The sequence below is a fragment of the Balaenoptera ricei genome, chromosome 10, assembly GCF_028023285.1.
Source record: "Balaenoptera ricei isolate mBalRic1 chromosome 10, mBalRic1.hap2, whole genome shotgun sequence".
In the NCBI taxonomy this organism is placed as follows: domain Eukaryota; kingdom Metazoa; phylum Chordata; class Mammalia; order Artiodactyla; family Balaenopteridae; genus Balaenoptera; species Balaenoptera ricei.
In genome coordinates, this window is record NC_082648.1 from 54008983 (window position 1) to 54036271 (window position 27289).

Sequence of the window (27289 nt, forward strand, 5' to 3'; positions counted from 1 at the left end):
ACTTTATCTTTTGCAGAAGAATTTGCAAATATCTGAGGCAGGTTCCAGCTTAGATCTCACCTCCTGCAGGGAGCCTTCCCCAGATTTTTCTCTCCTGCACTCTCTTCTGGACCATCTGTCACTTTATCCTCCACTAAAACCACTTTTCATGTCCCACCCTGCCCTGAAGGGCAGACGCTGTGCTGCTTACTGTCCTGTCTGTGCCTCACATAGCTGTTGGCTAAATATTTACGTGCTTAACAGATATTTGTTGAATACTAAAATTGGTGCATTGACTAAGCAGATAGAAAGGAAAATACTACTTGATGGTGAGGTTGAGCAAGAGACTTATCTTTTCACATGAAAATTTAGAAGGAAGTGGGGATAGAAAAGAAAGTGGGAGAGAAACTAGTTGAAATGGGAGTGGCTCAGAAGTGTTGACAAGGTCAGAATGTGGTGGGAGAAGCCCCTTGCCTGGAGGAGAGCTGGAGGAGGGTGGGAGTGGAGGGTCTCACACCCACCCTCCTCCAGCTCTAGGGCCCATCCTCCTCTGCCTGAGCCCCAGACGGCTTTGTGCATTTCTAAGTTGTATTTTGCTTTCCAGTATGTATGTATGTATGTATGTATGTATGTATGTATTTATTTATTTGGCTGTGCCGGGTCTTACTTGCGGCACCTGGGATCTTTGTTGCAACAATGAGGGCTCTTCTAGTTGCGGCATGCGGGCTCTTAGTTGCAGCACGTGGGATCTAGTTCCCTGACCAGGGCTCGAACTCTGGCCCCCTGCATTGGGAGCGCGGAGTCTTAACCACTAGACCACCAGGGAAGTCACGTGTTTTGCTTTTTAAAACAATGTCTGTGCTTTCAAAAATATGGTTTACCTGCTTTGATTGGGAAATGACATTTATTTTTGTGAAATTATGTGTACTTAGTAAACAGATTCCATTTGTTAGTGTTGGGAAATGTTTTTCAGTTGGGGGGTGTCCGTGTGTGTGTGTGTGTGTGTGTGTGTGTGTGTGTGTGTTCTTTCTATCAGTAGTTCCTTGAGAGAAGAGGGCTATAGCTTGTACTCTAGACCAATAGAATTTCTGTCTTAGGCATGTTCCCATCTTACAGGACCAGACTACATCCCATTTCCCTGCCTGAGTTCTGAATCAGTTGAGAAGACTGGAATAAGGATAGAGACCAAAAAATTTACCTGTACCCCTGGTAACAGTTAAAGCCGATGTGGAGACTGCAGCTTATCGCTGTTGGCAAGGGGCCATCCTGAGGCTGACCTCCTGTGCTGTGCTGGGGATCGCCCCCCTACAGGGTCAGAGCAGGATGCTGGCCCCCACTGAGGACAGAGGGAAGGGCCGGCTATGCATGCATGCCCACTTTCTCTCCTTCCAGAGTCACTGCTCCCATTCCCTTTCCTTGTGGGCACAGAGACTGATGGGGTGGAGAGAGGAAACCTTCTTTTCCTTTTAAGAGGTAAGAAAATGACACCTGGAGAGGTTATGTACTTTCCTAAGGTCACCCAGCTAGTTGGCAACAGATTTTTCTCCTGGCCTCTCCAGGCCATCTGGTATGCGTAGAAAGGACATGGTTTTGGAGTTGCCCAGGCCTCATGTTCACATGCTACCTCTGTGACCTTTGCCTGGGTTTATGCATCTATACAGTGGGGTTAACTTTCTACCTCAAGGGCTCTTGAGGGTTACATTAGCTCTACCCTGTGTTTAATAACCTGGGCCGGGGACTTCCCTGGTGGCGCAGTGGTTAAGAATCCGCCTGCCAATGCAGGGGACACGGGTTCGAGCCCTGGTCTGGGAAGATCCCACATGCCGCGGAGCAACTGAGCCCGCGTGCCACAACTACTGAAGCCCGCGCGCCTAGAGCCCGTGCTCCGCAACAAGAGAAGCCACCGCAGTGAGAAGCCTGTGCACCACAACGAAGAGTAGCCCCCGCTCGCCAACAACTAGAGAAAGCCCGCGCACAGCAACGAAGACCCAAGGCCGCCAATAAATTAAAAATAAATAAATAAGTAAATTTATATATACATAAAAAAAAAACCTGGGCCAGTCCATTTCCTTAAATAAGCGTCACACATGTCACCCTGCCAGCCTGGGGCAGTTACCAATCCACCAGTTCTTTTTTTAAAAAATCTGGCTTGGAGCCTCAGACAACTTGGTGATTGGGGGATGGTTCTCAGCAGAGTGGGACTTGGAAGTTGACTATTTTAATTTTGATGTTTTGGAAGGAAAAAAAATTGCTTCTAAGGAGAAAAGTCCTAAATTGAAAGACATTTACATGTCACACGCACCCTAGAAAAACTTACATCACATCAGAATTGATTTTATAGTCAGGAGTTGAAAGCGGCCTGTTTAACCTTGGGGAGCTAATGCCTTTCAAATCTAAATATTCTCATTTCTAGGACATTCTTTAAGTAGCTGTTGGAGAAGTCTTGTTTTGTCATGTGTTAGAGGAGTCTATGAAAAAGTTCGGGGTGGGGGGTGGCGTGTGCACATTAGTGGCTTAAGTGAAGGGGTGGAAAGGTGAAACAGCCTTTGTGTAAGGGATCTGGCCCAGAACTTGTACGTTGTGATGGGATGTAGTCCCTGTCTTGGTGTTTCCTTAGATGTACTGGATGAACCAGTTACCCATGCCCTCCGGGACACTGTTGTTTCAGGCGATGCCCCCCTTGGGGACAAGGATACAGCTCCAGGCAGGCGCACATCCTGTGTTGAATACTGTGCATTGACCCTCCACTTGCAGTGTCTGCTGTTTGCTTCCTGTCTAGATCTTCAGTTTAGCCAAGTACACACAACTTTGATCCGCATGTTTGTTTCAGACCCCTAATGCCAGTATATTCATTAAGTTCACTTCAGTTTCTCTTCTTTCTTCCAGTTCAGGTCTGCCTTTCACTTTATAGCCCACACCTCTCAGCTGAGCAGCACCCCGAAACCGGCTCCAGGTGCCAGGGGGGAGAGGGGGGGCAGGGCAGCGGGGCTGCCGAGGATGAGGACGCCTAGTACTGAGGAAAGGCGGGGCGGGAGGGCACTTCCTCAGGCCTTGGGCTTCCTGTGCACGCCTGGAGGAAAACGGAGCTGGAGGGTGTGTGAGCCCTCCCCTTGTGCAAGTGACAGAAACATTCCTGCACAACAAAGAAAATCTAAATTGCTTGTAAATTACCCCCCCCCCCCACTGCCAATTAATGGCAATTCAGTTTCCTGGGCGACTAGAATATAGCTTTTATTTATAAATTAGTCGACTAATAGGGTAATGTTTAAAAAGCTACTTTTCCTTTTGTCAGTCCTTGGCCATAGCAGTCTTTTTTTTTTTTTTTTTTTAATAACTAGGGAGGCCTTCTTTATTTTCCAGACCACAGTGGCTTATTGTCACCTGGGAGATCTCTAGTTTGCTCTCTCTAGCAACTTCCATATGTTGACGTCTGTAAGTGCATTTGGCTGCCGACGACGTTAGCTTTGTCACTTCGGTGTCTCTGTTCTCAATGTCAGAGTTGTTTCTCTGAGGGTGGCTCACCCGTCAGGGGCAGTCGGCACATCAAAGTGTGTTCAGTTGCTCTGGCAGAGTGCTTGCACTGCTTTTGTTTACTTTTGTTTCCAAGGCTGTTTTTTAATTTAATTTTTTTTTAATACATGAAAGTCTTTTTCTCCCACCCGCGCTAGATTTTACTCCCCACTCCCTCCCCAGTTAACAGTCATACAGACCAGAGAAGTTTTTGAGAATTTTGTAAAAGTTTTTACAGAAAGAAAAAAAAAAAAAGCCTCAAATCTTACCAATCAGGCATAAACCCTCTTAACGTTTTGGAATATTTCCTTCTAGTTTTCAGGCAAAAACCCTCTTAACATTTTGGAATATTTCCTTCTAGTCTTCATGCACAGTTTGTTATACTGGATGTGCAGTTTCTCCTCTGATTTTTTTTTTTCCCCATTAGAATGTCTCCGTAGGCTTCATGTTAACAGCTCCTGTATGGTCCCTCTTAAGGTGTATGAAAGTATTTAGCCATTTCCTTAATGTTGGGCATATAGTTTGTGATTTTTAAACTAATTCTCTGTGGACCTGGCCAGTTTACCAATTCCCTAGTAAATTGCTAGTTGTGTTAGTACCTCACCCTCCAAAACTCAGGCTGAATCCTGTGTATCAAACACCTCAGCCTCAGGAAGCCAGTGATGCACAAAACTGAGGGTCTCCCCATGCACTTTCACTGCCTTTGTCCACGGTCCTTCTCTCCTCTTTCTCCTTTCTTGGCTGAATTGGCTTTGCATCAGACAGGCCTGCTGTGAACCTCAGCCCCTGCACTAACTGTGTGTTCTTGGGCCCATGAATTCTTCTAAACCTCCATTTTCCTATTTGCAAAATAGGGATAAGAGTGATTCCCCATCACAAGTTATTTTAAGAACTGTGAGTCAGGTGTGAAGGGTGTGGTGCGGTATTTGGGCCTGGGGGATGCAGCTGCTTCCATCCTCCTGCTGCTCTGCCCCTTCCAGGGGTTCGGGTTGGCTAATTCTGCCCGTCCAGTTTTAGAAGAAGAACAGAAAGGAAAGGGAAGCAGAATGGGGGAGGTGTATTGAGAAGAGTGTAAAGTTCAAGGGTTTGTTTCGGCACCGCCTGAACCCTCCAGGGCAGGACGTCTGGGCCCGGATTGAGCCGCCCTGGCTGGGGTCAGTGAGGTGGGAGGGGTGGTCCAGGGGCGCCAGGCCCTTGGGCATTCACCGGTGGGGGGGGGTGTCTGCCTCCCTAGTCTCTCTTCTGGCCTGTCTGTGGGTGTCACCTGACTCACCCCAAGCCTCTGCCTCTGCCTCTGACTCTCTGACGGAAGACTCCGCCGAAAGTCTTCTCCTGAAGTCTTCCGTGTTTCTCACCCCATCCACAGCGAAGCAGGAGGGCAAGAAGGGATTTCTGTAGAAAAGAGCATCTTTAGCAGTTACTTGTGTGAGGCTCTTCAAGGCACTAATCCCCCTGATTTCTGTATGAATTGCTCTAACTTATCTTTTAATTACTCCAGAGTCCTGTCACCTCCTTGGTAGGAAGGAGGAAGGTGATTCCTCAGATAAAACCCACACCCGGGACAGCTGAGGTAGCGCTGAATCTGTAAACGTTCTTCGTGTGCCCATTTTCTGCACAGATCATTATCCTTCTGAGAGTGGAGCACATCATGTATTGCCTATGAAGAATACATGGATACAGAAGAATGAGTCCTCGTACACTTGGTACTTCAGCCATGCCTTTTAAGGGCTATAAACAGACTTAATCAGCAGAGCCATCTTGAGTGCAGTGGAGTGCGTGGGGGAGGAGAATTCAGGACGAGGCTGTGGATTGAATTAATGGGAGCAAGAGTGATATAAAGCAGCTTAACTCCTCATGGGTCCCTTCACACTTTCACCTTTGTCTATTAAAAAAGAAGTTCATGGTCTGGACACGTGGCTTGGAAGGACTGCCTATTCTCTCCCTACTCCTGTGGTGCTATCTCGGCACCTCAGTTGGTATGAGAGCGAGCTGTACAGATGTGTTTGGACTAGTGCATTAGTAGGGCTGCACTGAGTAAGAATTGAGGATTTACAAATCCAGGCCTTAGAGGAGCTGGATGTGATTGTCTCCCTGGACATTGTCAACCTGAACAAGTTGTTGTCGTCTACGTTTTTAAACTCTGTGTCACCTGAAAATGGAGAATCTAAGTTGCTTTTAAATCTCCTTTTATTCTGTGGTGGCAACTTTTTTAAAAAAAATTTATTTATTTTATTTATTTATTTTTGGCTGCGTTGGGTCTTTGTTGCTGCGCGCGGGCTTTCTCCAGTTGCGGCGAGCAGGGCCTACTCTTTGTCGCGGTGCGCGGGCTTCTCACTGCGGTGGCTTCTCTTGTTATGGGCCACGGGCTCTAGACAACGCGGGCTTTGGTAGTTGTGGCACGCGGGCCCAGTAGTTGTGGCTCGCGGGCTCTAGAGCGCAGGCTCAGTAGTTGTGGCTCACGGGCTCAGTTGCTCCATGGCATGTTGGAGCTTCCTGGACCAGGGCTCGAACCCGTGTCCCCTGCATTGGCAGGCGGATGCTTAACCACTGCGCCACCAGGGAAGTCCTGTGGTGGCAACTTAAGACTCCGTATTATAATTGGCAAGGAAGAAGACACCAAGCTTGCTTCTGATAGCTTTTCTTGGAGTGCTGGTCTACAGACATTTCTTACTTGCTTGAGGCTCTCCGTCCTCTGTTCAGATTCGGTTGCAGCTGGCAGGGGGATGACTCCGTTGGTCTGCAAGCCTCAGCCCTTCATTCTCGGATCCCTGCTGTCGTGGAGCTGGAGCCTGCTGAGTTTCCCAGATGGGCTCCACCCGCCTCCTCCCTGGCTGCTGCAGTGTTCCTTCATGCTTCCTGTCTGGCTTCCCTCCAGACGAGCCTGCTCACTTCCCTTCTCTGGAACCTCCCCTTATTGCCAAGGTTTCACCAGGGATGTGGTGGTCACCAGACCTCACCTCCAAACCCTGACCTTTGAAAGAGCCTCTCTCGTCCCTGGGGTGACCTGGATTAGGGAGCTGTGGCTCGTAATTGCTGCCAAAGGAAATGGACGGCTGCTGGGTGACCTGTAGAGCCTTGAGCAGTGACAGGTCTTAATCTAAAATTTAGGGCGGGCGTTACGTAATCGCTCGCCATTGTAGTGCCAGTCTCCCTTCCCTCCTGGTTTCCCAGCCATCTCTTATATGTATTTTTCCCATTAATTTTCCTGCTGCCCAGTGGACTTCGTAAGTACTTGATTAGGGTGGTGTTGTAGATGGTACAGAATCTTAGAAAACTTACTGCTGAAAGGGACCATAATCCAATGCTCTCTTAATAATCAAGGAAACTGAGTTTTTGAGGCCATGCCTTCCTTTGGAAACCTGAGTCTCTTCTTACCGAGATCTCAGAGATGGGAGCCGGGGCAGGGGCAGGAGTGCTGGCTCACCTCAGGCCACATTCTTTTTCTAATTATCGAGCGGGATTTGGATGTGCTTGGCTCTGAGGCCTTTCATAATCTTTCCTTTCTTTGTTGCCTAGAATTTAAAGAAACTTAAGCCAGTTGTGAAATGTATCACCTTTCAGAAATGAATAGCATCTGAATTGACTCCCTTTGAAAACATGTCAAACTGGGATTTTTAAGTCCGAGTGTAATCTGGTATGCCTTGAGGTTGGGACCTCCAGCTGGGGCACGCTGGGGAGACTGGTCCACCTCCAAGTTTGTTTTCTGGCTCCAAACAAATGAGCGGCTGTTTGACGATTGGCACGCGACCCGGTTTTAAAAGTACAACCATATAGGGTATGGCAGACTGGTAACCGGGGTGGGGTGGGGGGTTTACAAAGTGAGGTCATGGAAGGCCCAGATGAAACGCTTTTAATGTGTATCACAACTGCAATTAATCTTATTAACATGCTGGGCCTGGGCCTGCTCTCCTGCCCTGGGTGTGCAGGGGTATTCGAGGGGCATGCTTTGAAGGACTGTCTTCTTTGATGGTGCAGATGGATAGCAGAAGCGTATCAGACTTTGTATCTGGTACCATAAAGGCCTTTTGTGTGCCCGTGCAGACGCATTCAGTTCTGAGAAGCAAACAAAACGATGCAGATCGATACGATGCACAAAAGAGGATGGGTTTTCAATGCAGTCTTGTAGCTGTGGGCTCTGGGACCAGACAGAATCAGGTGAAAAGGGGATGGAGCTCCCTCCTAGGTGCCCAGCATCCAGCTCGTTCCAGTTCTGGGAGTGAAAGATTTAAAAACATGACTTGTTGGGAGGCAAGCGCAAACACAGGAAACAGCAAACCGTAGAAGGTGCTGCAATGCTAAGTCTGAATTGATGGGGTAGCGCAGGGGTTCCTGAGGCTGCTGTGGTTAGGATGGCTTCCTGGATGGGGTGGCCTCGTGACCCTTGGGAGGGTCACAAGGTGAGGGGGGCCGGTGGGGGGGACAGCACATGGTACTCTCGGGGGAGAGATAAGTGGGCCGAGTGGTAGGGTGGTGCAGTGGTAGGGGTAAGGCTGGAAGAATTTAAAGGCAGTAGATGGCACACTTTGATCTTTCCATCTCTCTCTTTCACAAGTGCATGTAAGAGAAGGCTAGTACAGTACTGCGTCCTTATAAGGCTGCTGCCCAGTTGTTTTTGCGGCCCATTTTTTTTTTTTTTTAGAAGTCCTCTAAAATACCCATCTAGACTCCCTTCTGCCGTTCTCTTTGTTATTGTTTAACAAGTAGCCTTGCAGACAAAGAGGTTGGTTTAAAATTGTTGGGTTCAACAGATGTGGTTTGGGTATGCTAATATATTCTAATAAATACAGAGTCTACTCACTAAGTGAATGATGGATGAGAAAAGAAATATCTGTACCTGAATAATGTACCCATTTGCTCATAATTAATTAATGTCACACTTAAAACATTATTAAAGGTCTGTTCTCTTCAGGTTTCCTTGCTGTGTGCACCCTGTGCGGGTTTCTCACCTGCAGGACTTCTCAGAGCCTTTAGCATTCTAAAGTGCATTGGGAATCAGTGCAGTGGGGGGTAGTGGAGGAGGAGGGGGGCAGCCCTTTCTGTCCACAGGACATCTTGGAGGATTAGCGGTCCATGGGGCACCCTGCTGTTTGACAGTGCTGTGTGCATTGCCCTTGCCCTCTTAGCTGCCCTCCATTTGTCCATTTACTTTTCCTACCCCAAGATAACAGTGATGCATATCTTGAACCAGGGAGGGTGAGGGGGTGTTACCTCCCTCCCTTCCTTTTTCTTTGCTATTAGAGCAGCAAACATCTTAGATGACTGCATAGAAGAGTTGCCTACAAGCTAAATTTGGGGAAGATGAGTCCCCAAATCCTCATATAAATGGAAATAGAGTCCTAGCTCTATATCCTGCCATTAAAAAAAAAAGAAAAAAAAAATCTTCCCGTGTGGCAGGGGGAACAACCTGAGAGCGGCCAGGATGAATCAGCACGCCGTGGCCAGACACCAAGATAAGCGTGACTCTAGGCGTGGCACTCACTCGTCCTGCGACCAACCCTGGTGCGGTGAGAACGCGGCAGCAAGCAGCAAGCTGTTCTTTTAAGGTCGAGAACAGCAACCCCCAACACCCCAGAAACAAGTGTTCTGGTTCTTTCCTTCAGGAATAGACTCTTCCTTGCTCTAGGACAGTTGTCTTTTTACTGTCACATATTATTTTACTTTGCTTTCTTGTGGCTTTTCCTCTCTAGTTGTTCATTTACACCTGTGCACATTACAGGACAGCTTCACGCTGTCCACTGGAGTCCCACAAGCTGCACGGGGCTATGCACACTTAAATTATTTAAAATGAAATAAAATTTAAAACTCAGTTCCTCATTTCAAATGTTCAGATACCATGTGTGGCTGGTTCTTTTTTGGACAAGGTAGATATAGAATGCTTCTGTCATTGCAGATAATGCTGGTGGATGGCACTGATGTATATCAGCCATGCCGATCCTTGTCTGGGAAGACTTTTCTGGGTCCCCTCAGCACCTCTGGCTACTTTTTTAAAAGTTGTTTTTGTTGTTGTTTTGTTCTGTTTTAGCATCTTAATGTGCTTCCGATTTTTTTTTGGCTGCACCTTGCGGCATGTGGAACTTCCTGGACCAGGGATCGACGCTACGCCCCTTGTAGTGGAAGCATGGAGTCTTTTAACCACTGGACCACCAAGGAAGTCCACCTCTGCCTACTTTAACATCTTAGAGGTTGTGGTACCGCAAGTGAGGAATGTCTGACAGACATCAACTGTAAATACGAAGCTGTCCCCCGTGGCCTTTCTTGGCACACATTCATCAGGGTTGAGCAAGACATGCTCCCAGCCTAAAAGACCCTCTTGGGGCTTTGCAAGCTTAGCTCTGTGTGACAGCCCTTCCTGTATTCATCACCGGGTTTCCACTTTGCACACCTAAAGGACATCTCAGGACAGTGTTTTCCTGCGAATCACACTTTAAAATCTAGTTCAGGAGCATCTAACCTGACTTGTTGAAAGTTTCTTTTGAGCCCCCCAGACGGCTTGCTCACTAGCTCCTGAAAATCACTGCTGCATACTGTGCTTATGTGCAAACCTGCTTTGATTTGCTTGTAGGTCCCTCCCTGATTGCAGTAGAAGGATCTCTCCCAGAGGAGATTTTTCTGTTTTGTTTAAGTACACGATACTTGGTTTGATGTCTTTTGTTGGAACAGAGCCTGGAAGAAAGACATGTGAAGGAGTCATTACCTAGACTCCATTCCATTTGAGCTATCCCTGAATTCCATTTGCAGCAGGGCTGACTGACTGGTCCAGGGAAGTGTGGTCTTAAGGATGAGAGGTGCTTGGTGTTTTATTCCGTACACAGTAAAAGGCTGGCGTTTGTTCTATCTGTAATTGCACTGGGTACCCCAGTCTATTTGGGACATGAGTAGGTGACTGCCTGTTTCTCCAACTGGAGAGAAGATGACAAGTAGGAATTCATGAGTTTGGAATGGAGCCTCACTTAGGGAAGGCACCTGTTGACTTGGTAAGTTTACCCTTCTCCACTGACACAGGCTGGACCCCAAACCTGGCCAGGAGTCAGAGCTGCTCCCCATGAGAGCGGCAGGACCACCAGTGGGGAGGTGATGACACTCTTACTGTCTGTCATGCTCCTGTCACGGGCACAGTGCATATATTGTCCTCCACTCAATCAGGGAATCTATGCTATTTGCATTTTTTAAAAAGGGTCGGTAGTTTTATTTTTTCAAGAGGTCTGTGATGCAAACAAAACAACCCCACACATGCCAGGGGGTGGGGCAGAGAGTAAGACAAACTTGACTAGACTGTGAGCCAAGAAAAGGCAGAAAGGCAGGGACCACAGTGGTGTCTCCCGGCTTTAAGTGTTTGGTACAGAGATGGGCACCAGTAGGCAGGCAATAAATAGTTGTTGATAATAAATGAGTTGTATTATATTATATTTTCATAACAGTTCTATAAAGTCCATATTGCTTTTCACATTCTAAAGAGATAAGAAAACTGAGACTCAGAGAGGTTAAATAACTTGCCTATGGTCACACAGCCAGAACGTGGCAGAGCTGTGATTCAGACCTAAGTGTGCCTAAGCCGTAGACCACACACCTTCACCAGGCTCAAACAGAGGGAGCGGTAGGGCCATATTCACCTTCTCGCTCTCCCTCTTTCTCTCGCACATAGTTACTCTCAGATGCTTTATATTTGTTAGGTTTATTTTTATTGTTGTATTTTTAACTTAAATTATTTTATGCTGCATTTATATAGTCCTGTCAATTATATCTCAATAAAACTGGAAGGAAAAAACTTTAATTTTGATATTATTTCAAAATTACAGAAAAGTTAGCAAGAAGGGTATGAACAGTGTCCAGACCCTTTGTCCAAGTTTGTAGGGGTCTGTATATTCTTGGACAATCTTGATTTGCGATCCTCTCTTGCCTAGGGCGGGGCCACACTGCCTGGGATTCCTATGTGTCTGCGAGGTAGGGCGTGTCCTTTATGAAAGGTCACCGGTGTAAAAACAGTGATGTGACCCCACCCAGGAACTGAGGCAAACCCGAGAGCAGCCGTCCAGGGCTTGCTTGCTAGATGTAAACATGAGAGAAGAGTCTAGGGTTTATAATATTTCGTGGAAGAACTCTCCCTCTGAGAAACTGGAGGGTTTGGGGAATGTAAAAGAAAAGTGGCTTATAAAAAAGATGACTTGTAACTTCCCAAACAGACACTCTCAGGCGTGGCATCATACCTTCCTCCGCTGCCAAGAACAATAATGGATGCGTTCACAGACTCATGCGCCCATGCCATTTCCTCTCCTCGCCATACAATTAAAGATGAACGTCTGTGCTCCGCTGTCTCTGTTCCATGCCCACCACACAGGTTTTTTTTTTTTAACCCTCTGCTTCTTGATTTCACTTCTGTACGCATTGTACCTACTTCCTCCCTTCTGGGTTCCATCCTGCGAAGATAGCCGTATTCCCAAAGGCACTGTGTTTGGAGGACAGGCGGGGTTCTTCCCTGTGTGAGAGGAAGAGGTGGGGGGGTCTCTTTTAAAGGGGCAAACAATCCGGACGTTTTCCGGATCAGGAGACGTTCTCCAGTTCTGACACTAAAAGAAACCAGTGTCCTCCGCTCCAGGGCCTGAGCTTGCGACTCCTGTGCCTTTTTCCCTCTGCTGCCAGACTCCTTCACTCGGAGGAACTGTGCTTAGTTATCTTGGAGGCCTTTTTTCTTTGACATTCTACACTTATACTCCACCTGTGCTGGACAGGAAGTGCCGTGAGGGTGGAGGTGCCGGCTGACGTACCCACGCAGAGCAAGGCCTGGCCCACAGCTTCTGCTCAGCAAATATTTGCTGAATGAATAGGCCTTGATCTGTGGCCTTGGTGTACAGTTGCTGCCTCACTTGACTTAAATATACAAGATCACAGTGACTTCCCTGGTGGTCCAGTGGTTAAGAGTCTGCCCTCCCACTGTAAGGGGGCACGGGTTCGATCCCTGGTCGGGGAACTAAGATCCCACCAGCTGCGGGGAGTGGTGAAAACAAACAAAAACAAGATCACAGAAGAGAGTGTAGATCTTAGAAGTTCTCATCACAAGAAAAAAAAAATTATGTATGGTGATGAGTGTTAACTTACTATGGTGATCATTTTTATATACATATAAAATTACGCTGTACACCTGCAACAAATACAATGTTATATGTTAATTATATCTCAATTGAAAAAAGAAGACAACTAATTTCTCATCAGAAATAATGCAAGCAACTCTTTTCCTGTTATTATGACTCAAGGCCAAAAAAAAAAAAATACAGTGGTGATTGTTTTCTAATGTATAAGAATATTGAATCATTATGTTATATACCTGAAACTGATATAATATTGTAAGTCAATTATACTTCGATGAAAAAAAATACAGGGTCATAGCCCTTTAGGTTTTAGCTGCTTCTCTGGGATTTGCTTTCCAGTTCATCTCACTTTTAATAGTGAGATTTTAGCTTTGGAAGGGATCTTTGGGTCCACCTGTTTTCTGTCGTTGCTTCCTACAGTTTCCTGGGTTTTTAATCTCTGATGAAGGCAGCAGAGTGGTTATACAAGCATGTCTCAGTTATCTGTATTTGGATGACCCAGAGCAAGTTTCTCTTCCCAGACTGGCTTGCTCCTTTGACTTTGCTCAAGCTTCTGGGAAGGATGACTTGAGGAGGCCTCAGGATGGACGCTAAGTCCAGTAGCATCAGCAAAACCTGTGATTAAGAACTCACCAAAATGGGGCAGTTCCCTGGTGGTCTCGTGGTTAGGATTTGGCGCTTTCACCGCTGTGGCCCGGGTTCAGTCCCTGGTTGGGGAACTGAGATCCTGAAAGCCTCGTGGCGTGGCCAAATAAATTGAACAGACATTTAAAAACAAAAAACAAAAAACTGACCAAGATAACTTGACCACCCTGCCCTTTGCTCTTAATCACTCCCATCACCCCTTCTCTGTCTCTTCATTCTTAGACTTCTTCCTTCTTCTTTAAGTAGTAAGCCCCTAAGGTGTATCTATGCTACAATATTCATGTAATTTGCTGTTTTGTATATTTTTAATGGTGAGCCTTTGGTTTCCTCGATTCCTTGAGTGGAGCCATCTTGTCCCATTGGTCACACCGGGGAAGCAAATCTCTGCAAGCAGGAAGCACCTTGGAGATGCCTACTCCAGTCCCTTTATTTGATAGGAAACGAGGGAGCAGATGCAGACAGGTTAGTAGCCCAGGGCACAGGATTAGTCAGTGACAGACCCGGACTAGGCCCAGGTCTGGCTGGAATGCGACACTTTCCCAGCACCCTTTGCCCTGCCATCATCACATCCCACCCCCATGAAATGGAAAATCTCTTATTGTATACATTTTTTGGTCTTTAAAAAAAAATTTTGTTTTATAATTATTTTTTTTTATTGAAATGTAGTTGATTTACTATGTTTCAGATGTACAGCAAAGTGATTCAGTGTTATATATATATATATATCTATAGATACATCTATAGATATATATATATATATTTTAATTTATTTTCCTTTTCTTTTGGCTGCATCGGGTCTTAGTTGCGGGACACGGGATCTTTGTTGAGGCTTGTGGGATCTTTCCGTTACGGCACACGATCTGCTTGGGCTTCTCTCTAGTTGTGGCGTGCGGGTTTTCTCTGGTTGTGGTGCACAGGCTCCAGGGTGCGTGGGCGCTGTGGGTTGCAGCATGCGGGCTCTCTCATTGAGGCGCGCGGGCTTAGTTACCCCGCGGCATGTGGTATCTTAGTTCCCCGACCCGGGATCGAACCCGCGTCCCCTGCATTGGAAGGCGGATTCTTTACCGCTGGACCGCCAGGGAAGTCCCCAGGTACATATATTCTTTTTCAGATTCTTTTCCATTATAAATTGTTAGAAGATATTTAATATGGTTCCTTATACTATACTGTAGGTCCTTGTTGTTTATCTATTTTATATATAGTAGTGTGTATCTATTAATCCCAAATCCCTAATTTATCCCTCCCCCCTCTTACCGTGTACTTTTTAGGATATGCTTTGAAGAGTCTTCGGACAGTTCATAGTGAAAAATGAATGTTGAAACAGACTGTCTCATTTTCTACTTTAGCTATGGCCTGTAGCTGCCTAATTGTGGATTGGAAGGGGCAGGGCCAGCAGAGAAATGTGAGAGACACGTTGGGAATAGTCATTGAAGCTTCTGAAAAGTTACTTTAATCTACAGCGTTTTCTCCCCCTAACCACTGACGCCAAAAATAAGACTGCGTTGGGGTTTTACACTGGTAGATAGAATGCTCCCAAGGGACTTGGAGGCTTGCTCCTGAAGCTGGGCCATGACCATGCCGTCCCCCCAACACTGACCCCTCAGTCCACATTAGGACAGGGCTGGCATCGAAAAGTTACTGAGATGACTTGTAGTCAGCACACCCCTCTCGGGGTCTCCAATCCAGGAACTTGAGACCTGAATGGATTTTATACCCTTAAAGCTCTCCTGCAGTTTCTGTCGTGGCCATTCCGTGTGTATCTATCACAGTAGCTCACAGTGGGTAGGTGGGAGCAAACACCTGCTTCGATAACCTCCAGCTGTGAGGTTGGGGTGATTATCTGGCTGGAAAAGAGGTACCTTTTTAAAGGTTTTATTTTTGGGGAGAAATCATCCGACCTTATTGTTCTTCCTCTCTGTCCTGAAGATTGTTAGGACCCTTCGTCTTTTTTGAGTTGCTTCTCAGGTTTGAATCTGATTATGCAGGCTTCCTTTACGTTTTCAGACACCCACACGGGAATGGTGGGGATCTATTCGATTTAGTGGAAACAACATAGAGGACCTGGATTAAAATTGAGCTTGGTCTCTTAACCAGTTGGGTTGTCCCCGGCAAGCCACTTGACCTCTGTGAGTCTCAGTGTCCCTGTCTGTAACAAGGGGATGGTAATTAGTGAGGATTAAATGGGGATCCCATATGGAAGTACTTGGAGTTACTGAGGGTTGGTGGGCTTTGGAATCAGGTTTTTCAGGTAAGCTCCAGCACTTCTGCAGAGCAGTTAAGTTTTTATTAGTAGGTTGATTTACTTCTTAGAACTTGATCTCATCCAGAAACCAGAGTAAAAATGCCGACTTGGGTAAGTTGTTGGGAGAAGTAAATGCAATATAAGTCAGGTGCCTGGTATACCGGGCTTCGTGGGGCCAACATATTGTGGAGTGTGGCCATCAGTGATTGCATATTAGCCGTCGCATGATGTCATGCCCTGGTTGAGCTCTTTAGACAAAAACAGTTAGTGAATGTTTCACAGTGATGAGAGGATTTAACTAAAATCTTCCCCTCCAGAGTGTGGGGAGGCAAGGGTGGGGTGAGACTGGGAGGGGCAGGGGTTGAGAGTGGGTGGGTCCAGGAAGTCTGGTTACTTGTATCTTGGCATGAGGATTTGTTTGGAAGATTAAATGACCTTCTTGGTAGTTGTATAGAATTTGACAGGTCAGTGATTAGTGCCAGTTTAACACTTATTAACTACCATACTTTTTGCTGATAAAGATGGTAAAGCTATAAAGATCATAAAGTTCATAGGATTTGTGTGTGTGTGTGTGTGTGTGTGTGTGTGTGTGTGTGTGTGTCAAGGTAAAGTGCTCCGTAGTTGTTGTTATATGGAATGTGAAAAGAATCCTGGCTTATCTGCATTTTTTTCTGTGATTGCTCATGTGTGACTTGGCTTATTTTTCTTCTAGGATGTGGAGAAAGATAAGGAAACCCACAATTACCTCAGCAAAGAGGAAATCAAAGAGAAAGTTCATAAATACAACTTAGCAGTCACCGACAAGTTGAAGATGACCTTGGTGAGCACCCATACTAATAATACTGTTTAGGTTGACACGTGTTGAAAGACAACTATAAGTTGTTGGTACTACAGTCTGCATGTTTTAAAATCTCTGAATCATACTTACAGAAGCTTAATGGTCAAGGTATACAGGACCAGAGAATGGGATATTTCTGCATCTTTCAAATGAAAGCTGCATTTTGAAGTAGCTTTATCTCAAAATCAATCAGCACTTCCTAAAATTTTATTTTAAGACATGTTATGACCCCCAAAGGATTTTTAACGCTGAGTGTAATCCCTTGCCTGTTTAACACATGGGCAGTAACTCAGATTCTAATAAGGCCTTAGATAAGTTTTATCTTGTGTAAATAAATTTGGAAGTGTCAGGAAAAGGATCTTGTGCCCGTGGATTGGGATCTAACTGAGCTCGGATTTTTCTCAGCTGGAGAAAAATGTGTAAGATGGAGTATGTAATACTCAGCTTTCTACATTGTTGTTTCAGGCTCCTGCAGCTTTGTGCTGATGCTGTTAGAAGCTCGGTGGGGAGCAAGGGTGTAGGAGGGAGAAGCACAGGCTTAGTGACAAAGAAAGGGGAGCCCAAGGCAGAGCCAGATGCACGTTCCTCTAACTGGTCTGGCCTCGCCCATCCACTTGATGACTTTCCTCGAGGCACCTGCCATCCCTCGGTGCCAATGTCCAGGGCCCTTGGACCCCTGCCTGGCAGTCTATTGACTGTGAACTGACAGAGTTCAGCAAAGGACAGGGCGACCGGTTAGAACAGGCCCTACTGAATTCTGTGACCCTTGGGGAGGAGCTTTTAAATATAAACCCTTGTGATAAAGGATCCCTCCCTAGGGGGACTCCACCAAAAAGGGGAGACAGCGGATGATCTCAAGATTATTCCTCATTATTCCAGCAGTCATACTTCTCCTTCTTCAAACACGGTTTTTATCAAAGCAGAAAAATTCCACATCCCTCCTCTTCCCCTTGGAGATTAAAACAGATGCAAGTTTCCATGTCGTTTCAAAGATTAAAAAAAATGTGAAGTGTTGTATAATACTTTCCACAAGAATGAATGAGTGAATTAGTATTATAAATTGACCTTGTGGAAAGGAAGAAAAATAATGGCCTATAAAGGAGATTTTTCATGTTCTGTGTTAACTGTGTCATTTATTTATAACACCTGAAGATTTGTTTAAATAAAACATTACAGTGTTTTTTACCTAAACATACTAAAAGTTAAAAGTGAAGACCAGACTATTGTAACTATTTTTAGCAACTAAGAAATAATAATTCTGCATCAGTTAAGACAAGTGCTAAACTCATCAAATTGTGTATATTAAATATGTGCAGTTTTTTGTATGGAAAAATTGTACCTCAGTAAAGCTGTTAAAAACATACTTATAAAAAAAAAAACATACTTATATATAGAAGGAGGCATCAATACCATGTTAAATCAAAAAAGACAAGTGCTTGGGAATTCCCTGCCTGTCCAGTGGTTAGAACTCCGAGCTTCCACTGCAGGGGGCACGGGTTCTATCCCTGGTTGGGGAACTAGGATTCTGCATGCTGTGTGGCCTGGCCTCCCCGCCCCCCCCCCCCCCCAAAAAAAAGAGAAGTGCTTGTATTATAATGTCTGTAGTTCACATCATAGCTTGAATTTGTTTTAAAAATGTTGCTGCTTGAGGTGTCTGAAATGCCTCATCATGTATCCCATGCTGTGACAGATCCCATGCTATATAAAAAAGGTTAAGCAAAATTGGTAATCTCTGGTACCACTAGGAATGAAAATAGCTTGTTTTCTTCCCGTCTGCTCCTTGTTACTTGAGTATTTCAAAGTCCTAGTTGTGACTTTCCTTTTTTGTGTGATAGCTGGTCATCAGTTGATGTTGTTTCCTTTGTGCAGTTAGCCTGGACATATCCCCAAGCTTTAATAAGCCTTGTGGTTTGGCCAGCATCTGTGCCAGGGGATTGTAACCTCGCCCTTGGGTCCTGACCTTTCACATGTAGCTTCAGTGGCAGGAGTCCTGGACTTTGGTCCCCACATCTGCCCTGCAGACCTCGCCTCTGGAAGCACTTTCCTGGAGCGTGTTAACCTCCCCCAAGGTCATTCCCTGAGGGGCAGTCTTGAGTGAGGTTCTGCCACAGAGCTGAAAAAGAAAAGAACAAGAGAAGGAGTGTTTCACCTTCCTTTTTTGTTGTTGTTTTGATATGCTCCTTCCCTAAAATGCCCAGCTAATGTGTGTGTTTTTATTCCTGCTTCAGAATTCAAATGGGATTTACACTGGCTTCATTAAAGTACAGATGGAACTCTGCAAACCTTCACAGACTTCTGGAAAACTTGCTCCCAGTAGCAATGGCTGTATGAATACACTTCACATCAGCAGCACAAACACTGTCGGGGAAGTGATCGAGGCCCTGCTCAAGAAGTTTCTTGTGACCGAGAGCCCTACCAAGTTTGCACTTTATAAGCGTTGTCACAGGGAAGATCAAGGTACCCTGCCACACTTAAAATGAAAATGGTCCCTGCTTTTATTTCTGTCTTCTGGCCTCATTAGTGGAAGGGAGTGATAGGTGTGTCAGTTATATCAGGGCCCAGGGCCAGATTCTGGAATAAATGGTGATCACGGTGTGTGCTTAATGCTTCTTGGCTGTCTGTGTCTTTCAGTTGGACAGTTGTGGGTCTTAGGAGCCCAGAGGCATCCATATGTGATGGGTATTTATGGAGGATTTGTGATGTGCACAGGAGGATAGCCTTTTTTCTTTTCTTTTTTCCGTCGCTTTGATTTTAATTCTCTTTCGGACAGAAAAGAACGCATCTGCGCTTGAAGTTTTCAGTAGCACATCGACGTTGGATGTGCATCCGAACATGGAGTGATTGGTGGCCTTGCATTCCCGAGACCCGAGGATCAGGAGGCACATGTGTATTAGTGCACATTGCAGACTTATGTAAATGGCACAGCCTTGGGCTCTCCTTTTCCCTTAGCCTGCCTCGCACTAGGTGTTCCCCGGGGGGCGTGTTGGCACCCTGGCCCCCCAGGGGCGCATGCAATGGGCAAAAAACGTTTTGATCTGAGGTCCGCCTGTCTGAACTTAATACCCACAATCAGTGGATTAAAAAGAGAATCTTAAATTACTGCATGAAACTGAATAAGATATTCCAGGTCAGGTCATCATTGAACAGAAATTGATACCAATGGGGGGCAACAAGTGATTCAGTGATTCACTAAGTGCTAATTTGAAAATGGTGTGTATATGTGAACATTTAAGCTTTCCCTAATTTTCCTGGGTTGAGCCTACAGCAGCTGGAGCAGAAAATAAACTCACCTTGGCATCATGGGAAAATCCTTTGGTTGCCTGGGGATGAAACCCAGCTAGATGCTGAGTATGGTCATGTTTCTTCAAACCGTATTATGGGCTGGGCCTGCAGGACACAGAGATGAATAGGATAAGGTTCCTGTCCTCCAGAGGCCACAGGCTCAGCAGTGGGGGGAAGTTTACATCTACAGGGAAATCAGCACCTACAATGCGGTTGTATCCGGAAGTACTGAAATAATACAGGTCAATTCAGATGGCATTTTGTCCTGCCAGCTTCTTTGCCTGCCCACCTGGACTTCAGCTGCATAATGTGACAGTGATAGCATCTTGCTGATATATTACCCACACGGCAAATCTTTCAACCCTGCAAGGCAATGCCAGTACTGTGTGTGTGTGTGTGTGTGTGTGTGTGTGTGTAGCACAAGGTACATGTAGCTGGACTTAAAGCCACCAGAGCTTGTGTTTGGATGGACTGCTTCGTTTGTTTGCGGCTGCTAATTCTAAATTAATCTGTAGAGAGATTTGCTTCTAGAGTTCTGATTTCATGTTCTTGGGATGGTATTTTTTTATTGTTTTTAAAGGGGTTTGCAGATCCTTTTTTTAAGTTTATTTTGCTTTCTAAAAAGGAGGAGCAGAATTAATCGTAAGCCCATTTGAGGAGCGATACTCATTTAAATTCCTTCTTGAGAATGGTTTCCTTTTTAATCAAGGCACAGTTCATATTATGCAGATAGAATAGAAATAGTATAGACTTCATCCCACTGTGGGCTACTTATTGGTAACAAGATGAGGAGGATGGTGCCTTGGTAGCCAGGGTAATAACACTGTTGCCTTGATCTGGGGGCAGGGTGGTGAGGGGTGCTGGTCTGGGGAATGATGTCGTGCTGTTTGTGACATGGCGCTTGTTCCTCACCAGTCTACGCCTGCAAGCTCTCAGACCGGGAACATCCACTCTTTCTGCGTTTGGTAGCAGGGCCCAGGACAGACACACTCAGTTTTGTTCTTCGTGAACATGAATTTGGAGAGGTAAGTGATTGTCCCTTCTTGCTTTAGACTCTACAGACCAGCTGGCCCTGTCTTATTGCTCTGCTCTAGTGACTTTACCATTGCAGAGGAGGAGGACGGGTTGGGGGCGGTGGAGGGGAGAGGGAATGCGTGTGCCTGTGTGTCTGTCTGTGTGTCTGTCTGTCTGCCTGTCATGGGAGGAGAGGTTGTCCTGTGGAGGGAGGGTAGCTTCCTGTGTGTTTTTGAGTTGTCAGAAATGAACCCAAAGTTAGCCTACAATATAATTCTTTTATAACACTCATTATGTTGGTCTGTGATTTTCAGAGGTGGGAGGAAATAAAATCTTTTTAACTTGATCTCCACCCAGAGAGTCATTTTCACCCCTCTACCCCGGAATTACTCTAATCCAGCTGAGCTTTGAAAGTCGACACTCTCCATATGTTTGCTGCTAACCAAAGTCCCCAGGCTCCTTCGCTCTAAAGGGAAGTAAAAGGAAACGCCATCTCTTTACTAGGAAAGACATTTAACTTTTTAGAATCTTTGTTTCCTCTTTGCCCAGATGATTAAGAAATTATGTTTCTATGTACATCATTTGCCATTTTCTCTCCAGGGAGGATTGTATTTAGGTCAACTCAGTTGAAGGAAAAAGCACTTCAGACTGTCCTTCTAGATAAAGTGTCACTTGAGGAAATCTCTCAAGCTCTGGGTCTCAGCCTTTTGTCTGGAATCGGAAATGGCATGAATTGTCCATGCAGAACATTTTGTAATGTGGTGAGAATAGAGTTTCTAGGTTAAAAGTTAGGAAACCAAAACTCTGCTTCCTACTGTTCCTCTTGTTAGATTAGGAGCACGACCTTGGGTAAATGTTCTAATCTTTTCAGTCCTCAGTTTTAAAATCTGTAAAGTGGGACTAAAGACTTGAAAAGTTGGTTTTGAGTCGCAAATTAGAAATGTATGTAAACATGCTTAGTAAAGAGTATGTTTATATGTCAGTGTAAATTGGAACTTAACTAGGAAGTTTTAGGAAGACAATGATTTTGGACATTTTGGAAGCTTCTTTTGATTCTCGTGTTTTGAAATTTTTAAAATCCACTCTCATTTTGGGGAGAAAGCTGGGTGCAGAAGTCTAAAATTTGGCTTCTGAGTTTGGCACGTAGCAGCCTTCCCTCTGCAAGCCCAAGCCAGACGCATCAGCTTAGTCTTGTCAGCGTCTTATCTTTCTTGGTGCTGGTTTCTAAGTGTTGCACATAGTTTAGTGCAGTTGGAGCTACATTGTCTGGGAGGGAATTATGTTGGCTTAGTTTTGAAATTCACTTCACATTGTGTTCTAATGTTCCAGACTGCTGTTCTGACCTCTGTATTGTGTTCTGTTTCTCGGGTTTTCAAGGTTAACTGAATTGAGGGAAGAAACTTTCCATAGCTGTCAGGGAGTGGGAGGGAGATGATATTTTATAATGTCTTTACTTTGAGGAATTTATGTGAAAAATAAGATGTTAATTTTTAAATTAACAGAATATTCTAATGTAGAAAGTTTTGCTCTCCTGCTTCACTTCTCATTTTCTTTAAAAACTAGCTCACACTCAATCTCTGAGAGCCTTCTGTCATTGGCCCACTTGGTGGTTTTATTGTGTCTCCTCTCTCTGCACCTGTATTAGGTCATCTTGTCTTTTCCCTACCCCATACCCCTGGGAATCCCCTATCAGAAATTGCTCCTGGCCGAGACAGTGATTCTCAGCCCAGGACCCAGGGCCTCCTTTTGGGCGGGGAGGACATGTAGGTTGAAAAATTAAAAAAAAACCCTCCCAGGTGAAGCCATATACCCTTCTTGATACTTACTGCTTAAATTTAAAAAATTTTAAAGAAAAACCCGACAAACATTTATTTTGTGCCTGCTAAGTACCAGCTGCTGTTAGAGAAAGAGAACTCAGAAACTCAAGGGCCAAAGACAAAGCCCAAATAGTGAGAAGTACAATAGTTGCAGTGTAGGTGAGAGAGATACTAAGCAAATAATTATAATAATTTTTAGATCTTTTGTGATCAGGTTGTGTTCAAGGCTACCAGAGCCCAGTGAGAGCCTCTAATAGACTTAATCCTGACTGGGAGAGAAGGGGAGGAAATCATGGCAGGCTTCTTAGAGAAAGTGGCATTTAAGCTGGGACTTGAAGGTTGAGAAGGAGTTCGCCAGGCGAAGTGGAGGAAGGGAGAGCATGTGCAAAGCCATGTCAGGTAATGAGTGAGGGGCACAGTGAGAGAGATGTGGCTGGAGAGGGTAGGGCCTTTCTGACTTAGCAGAAACAACCAAAGGAAGCCATTGAATGATTCCAAGCAGGGGAGGGTCATGCTTAGATTGGCGTTTTACAGAGAGTATTCATATTCAGGCTGGCTGTTTGGTGGAGCTAGGAGGCTGTCCCAGGGATGGAGGAGAAGATGGCGGTAGACAGCACTAGGGAGAGCTGCCTAGGAGGTGGTGAGATTGATCGTGGGAGCTGGGAAAGAAGACGGTGACAATGAGGGCTCCACGTAGAGGGAAGGTGGAGGGAGTGTGGAGTTATCTCTCATGCCTCTCGGGGTTAGAGTGTCTATAATGGACTTAGGCATAAGGAGGACTTTGGTCTTAGAGCCCTTTTGGAGGGGGCTGGGAGGAGGGGAGCAGAGGGCGATGGGAGGGGCGGGGCGTGGAGGGCGTGGAGGTCTGGTCGGGAGGCTCAGCTCTTGTCCAGCAGGACTTCCGAGAGGGCCGGGCGGTGCTGGGCAGTGTGCGTTGGGAGGGGAGGGCAGCCACACCTCCCTGTGCTCTGCTTGCCGTCCGCATTCCTCAGTCTTGACGCTGAATTAAACACCTGGCATTTTTTTCATATTTGTGTTCTCTCACAGTGGGAAGCCTTCAGCCTGCCAGAGCTACAGAATTTCTTGCGGATCTTGGACAAGGAAGAAGACGAGCAGCTACAGAACCTGAAGGAGCGCTACGCGGCCTACAGACACAAGCTGGAAGAAGCCCTCAGCGAGGCCTGGAAACCCGGGTAAAGCGTGGGGCTCCCTGCCCCTCGGGGACAGTGCGGGACCTGCGTGCAAACCAGCAGCCAGTGTGTCTCTTGTCGGAGGGCGGTTTTCTTGCCCCATGATGCTAGGGCCTTTCCCCTTAAAAAATCTCTAGATCTAGTTCCCCGAACCGGGTCACGCAGCATCCTGCACCTTGGGCATCCTCTGTAAGGGATTCTGCAAGCTTGTTCTGTTACGGCACTGCGGTGTTACCTCTTGGCAAGCTGTGAACCTGTAGTCTCATCTGGAGCATTCTAGAGTGTTTTGAAGCATGGACTCTGGGTTTTTTTTTCCCTCTTCTCTTATTTTGTTTTAGTTATTTTAAGTATGTGATGAGGATGTTAAGCTTAAGGTTGTGCAAATGATTTTTTAAAAGCTTAACGAGGAATCTATCTGAATACTTGTCTTATGTTGAAACTACCTGTCTGTTATTGTTTGTTTGTTTGTTTTAAAGGTCACAGGAAACGATCCATGTGAATTGAAGGGCACAGGAAGCTAGGAGCTCTGAGGGGTTGGTGAAGGATTTTGGAGGAGTCTGACAAAGAAAGTAAAGGGCAAGTTTGGAAGAAGGTGGGGTGGAAGTGGGGAGCCCTGATGGGGGAGGTGTTTTGGGCAAGTGGATGGTAGAGGAGAAGGTGAATTCGCTTGTGGACGAGTTAAAAGCTTTCAGTTTAGAGACATGAGATCCATTGTCATATTGCTTGACAATATGAGTGAGTAAAATGTGGGAGCAGAACCAAAGAAAGTAGGAGCTGGGCCAGAAGGAGGGACTAACTGCAGCTGAGCAGAGAAGGCAGGTGGATCTTTCAAACAGGGACAGAGCCGCCCTCTCGGTGGACCAGCGCCCCTTCTGCCTTCCTTCCCGGAGTGGAAGGTCTGATTGGTTCAGCTTCTCTGGGCCGATGGGGCAGTGAGCATCTGCTATGACTCCCGTGAAGTGACAGTTTTCCCCCGAGGTCGTTTTCAAAGTGGAAAAGGAGTTTGGGGAGGAGGCACTTGCCCTGATTGTTAGCATCCGGGGGACTTGTCAGGTGAGGAGCTCCCAGTATACTTGTGACAGTCCCTCCCTCCTCCCCCTCGGTTTCCCTTTTGTCTTTCCCTCCCTTCTTCCTCCTTCCCTCTCCTCCCTGCTTTCCCTTGTCCCTTTGTCTTATCAATAGAAGTGCGATCTTACATAACGTAGAACAGGGGTATGGATTAAAGACCCAGGACAGTCAGACCCTCAGTTCCAAAAGGGTGACCTGACTGTAAGGAGGCGGGCAGTGTCCACCCCCAGCGGACCACACAGGAGGGGGGCGTTCTTTATGGAAACATCTTAACAGAAGTGCATGTTCCTGCAAACCAAAGAAATGCATGTGCAATAAGAGCCTTCCTTAAAGCAGGTTAATAACCTCATTTTACGCAGCAGTTAATCTGAAAACAACAGGAAAGGTGTACTGTGCCAGTCTATTTTTAGTTTAGATATTGTTTGTTTATAAATTCCCAAGGAATTGTTAACACTTTGGTGACACCTAATGGATTATTTTTGAAATTCCAAGGTGCTTCAGTTCTTTGCCTCTTAAGTGAACTGTGCCTTTTTTATTGCATTTCTGTTCCCTTCTTGGTGGCTCTTCTGACTTTTCAGAGAACACCCATCTTGCTGGAGGCAGATGTAAGTGTCGCTTCTACTGTGCCACACACGTACTGAGACAATCATATCTTCCTAAGCTTTTTAAGGAAAGTTGGAAAGAAAAAAAAAGTAGAAATAGCTATAAAATATGTATGGCACATCTTGTTTAATTTTGCATGTAAGTTCTTTTTAGTGCATCAGTGAGGTTTTAGTGACATTGTCATCCAACGCTTTTACCTTCATTGTTCAGGGAACGCCTTCATGATTTTCATACTGGTTTTACTATTCAGATGATGGCTTGGGTGTGAGTATACTGTTATCGACCACCTGGTCTTTTAATTACCCATCCCAGTAAGTTCATATTTTGTGAAGCCTTTGTTTCTCAGATGAAGACACTGTTAGAACCTTAAAGTAGTAGCTGATGGGTATCTGTGAAATTTTTTTTTTTTTTTTTTTACTTGAAGTAGATTGTCTAAATTAGGCATCCTCGTCTGTATTATCCAGGACCTCGCTCATTGTCATGTGCACTACAAGTTGCAATTTGGAAAACTTACTGTGTTGAAATTCTGTCGGTTCATGGTTCTTGAAGACCGACGGTCTCTCCCAAACACTGGTGACTGCAGCAGCATTTTTAATGTGTAAAAGGCCACTGAGGCCAAAGATTTTTAAAAATCATTGTACAAATTCTTATGTTAAATTAAACTATCTAAGTTTTGCTGTAATACTGTTTTCTCTTCAATATGTGATGGTACAGGAACGAGGTTAAATGAAGTGGTAGTATTGCAGGGGAGCATTTTAAATCGCAGAAGTAAAAAAATTATAATATTTATAATTTTGATGAGTTTATTTTTATGGGGAAGAGTTTTCTTCCCTAAAATTGTTTCTGGTATGGCAAATCGTTTCCATTATTAAAAGTTGAAATTGTTAGTTGATGTTTGTGTGTTTTTATTTATGGTTATACGCCAGATAAAAGAAGGTCACGGGTGGAAGGAGCTGCTTTTGCAGATACGTGGGGACACGGGCTGGAATGTGACAACTTTCACTAGGTTTGAATGGGGCACATTTGTTCTCCCAGATGTCATTTTTTCCTTTGCCTTATCCTCTGGGGAGAATAACCAGAGGTGAGTGTCTGGCCATACAACACATTCCTAAAACAATTGTTTTGTGAAATATACATATATTTACAAGTTTATAAAGCATGGGAATAGGTTAAAAATTATTATAAAGTGGCTGCCCTGTGACCACTACCAAAATAGAACATTGTCTCTTTCTTAGCCTCTTCCTTCACCAGCCGTTCCTGCCCAGAGGCCTCCTACCCTTAAAATAGACCACTTTCAACATTAAAAGTATTTTTTTGGGGGTCAATGTGACTGTCTCACATGGGCTGGGTGCACAACTGCTTCTCCTCTTAGGCTTCCAAGCCTGCTGGAGGCAAGTGTTCTTACTACTGCACTGCCCCCTAGAGGCACTGGCGAAGCAGGTGCAAGTGTTCTTACTACTGCGCTGCCCCCTAGAGACACTGGCGAAGCAGGTGCAAGTGTTCTTACTACTGCGCTGCCCCCTAGAGGCACTGGCGAAGCAGGTGCAAGTGTTCTTACTACTGCGCTGCCCCCTAGAGGCACTGGTGAAGCAGGTGCAAGTGTTCTTACTACTGCGCTGCCCCCTAGAGGCACTGGCGAAGCAGGTGCAAGTGTTCTTACTACTGCACTGCCCCCTAGAGGCACTGGCGAAGCAGGTGCAAGTGTTCTTACTACTGCGCTGCCCCCTAGAGGCACTGGCGAAGCAGGTGCAAGTGTTCTTACTACTGCGCTGCCCCCTAGAGGCACTGGCGAAGCAGGTGCAAGTGTTCTTACTACTGCGCTGCCCCCTAGAGGCACTGGTGAATCGGTAAGGAGGAAAGCATTTCAAGTACCATAGCTGCCTTGTAAGTGAAAATATTATGATAGAAATGATGGCTCAATATAGATCTTTTTCACCAAAATATCCAGAAGAATCTAGTTTGGAAGTTTGGCCTTGGTTACTACCCAAGGTGCAGTGGGAGTGTTTTGGAATTTTTAT

The 27289-nt window shown here is 45.5% G+C and overlaps 1 protein-coding gene across 1 annotated transcript in view; it reads left to right on the forward strand.

The window, feature by feature from the left end:
• Positions 1–26158, forward strand: part of RASSF3 (Ras association domain family member 3) — a 74459-nt gene extending 48301 nt beyond the window's left edge. Inside the window, exons 2-6 of the mRNA XM_059936409.1 lie at positions 16172–16279; positions 18526–18754; positions 20495–20604; positions 23458–23603; positions 24077–26158. Coding sequence (XP_059792392.1) covers positions 16172–16279; positions 18526–18754; positions 20495–20604; positions 23458–23603; positions 24077–24104 — 621 coding nt within the window. The 3' untranslated portion in view covers positions 24105–26158. The remainder of the gene's footprint in view (positions 1–16171; positions 16280–18525; positions 18755–20494; positions 20605–23457; positions 23604–24076) is intronic.
• Positions 26159–27289: the final 1131 nt, after the last annotated feature.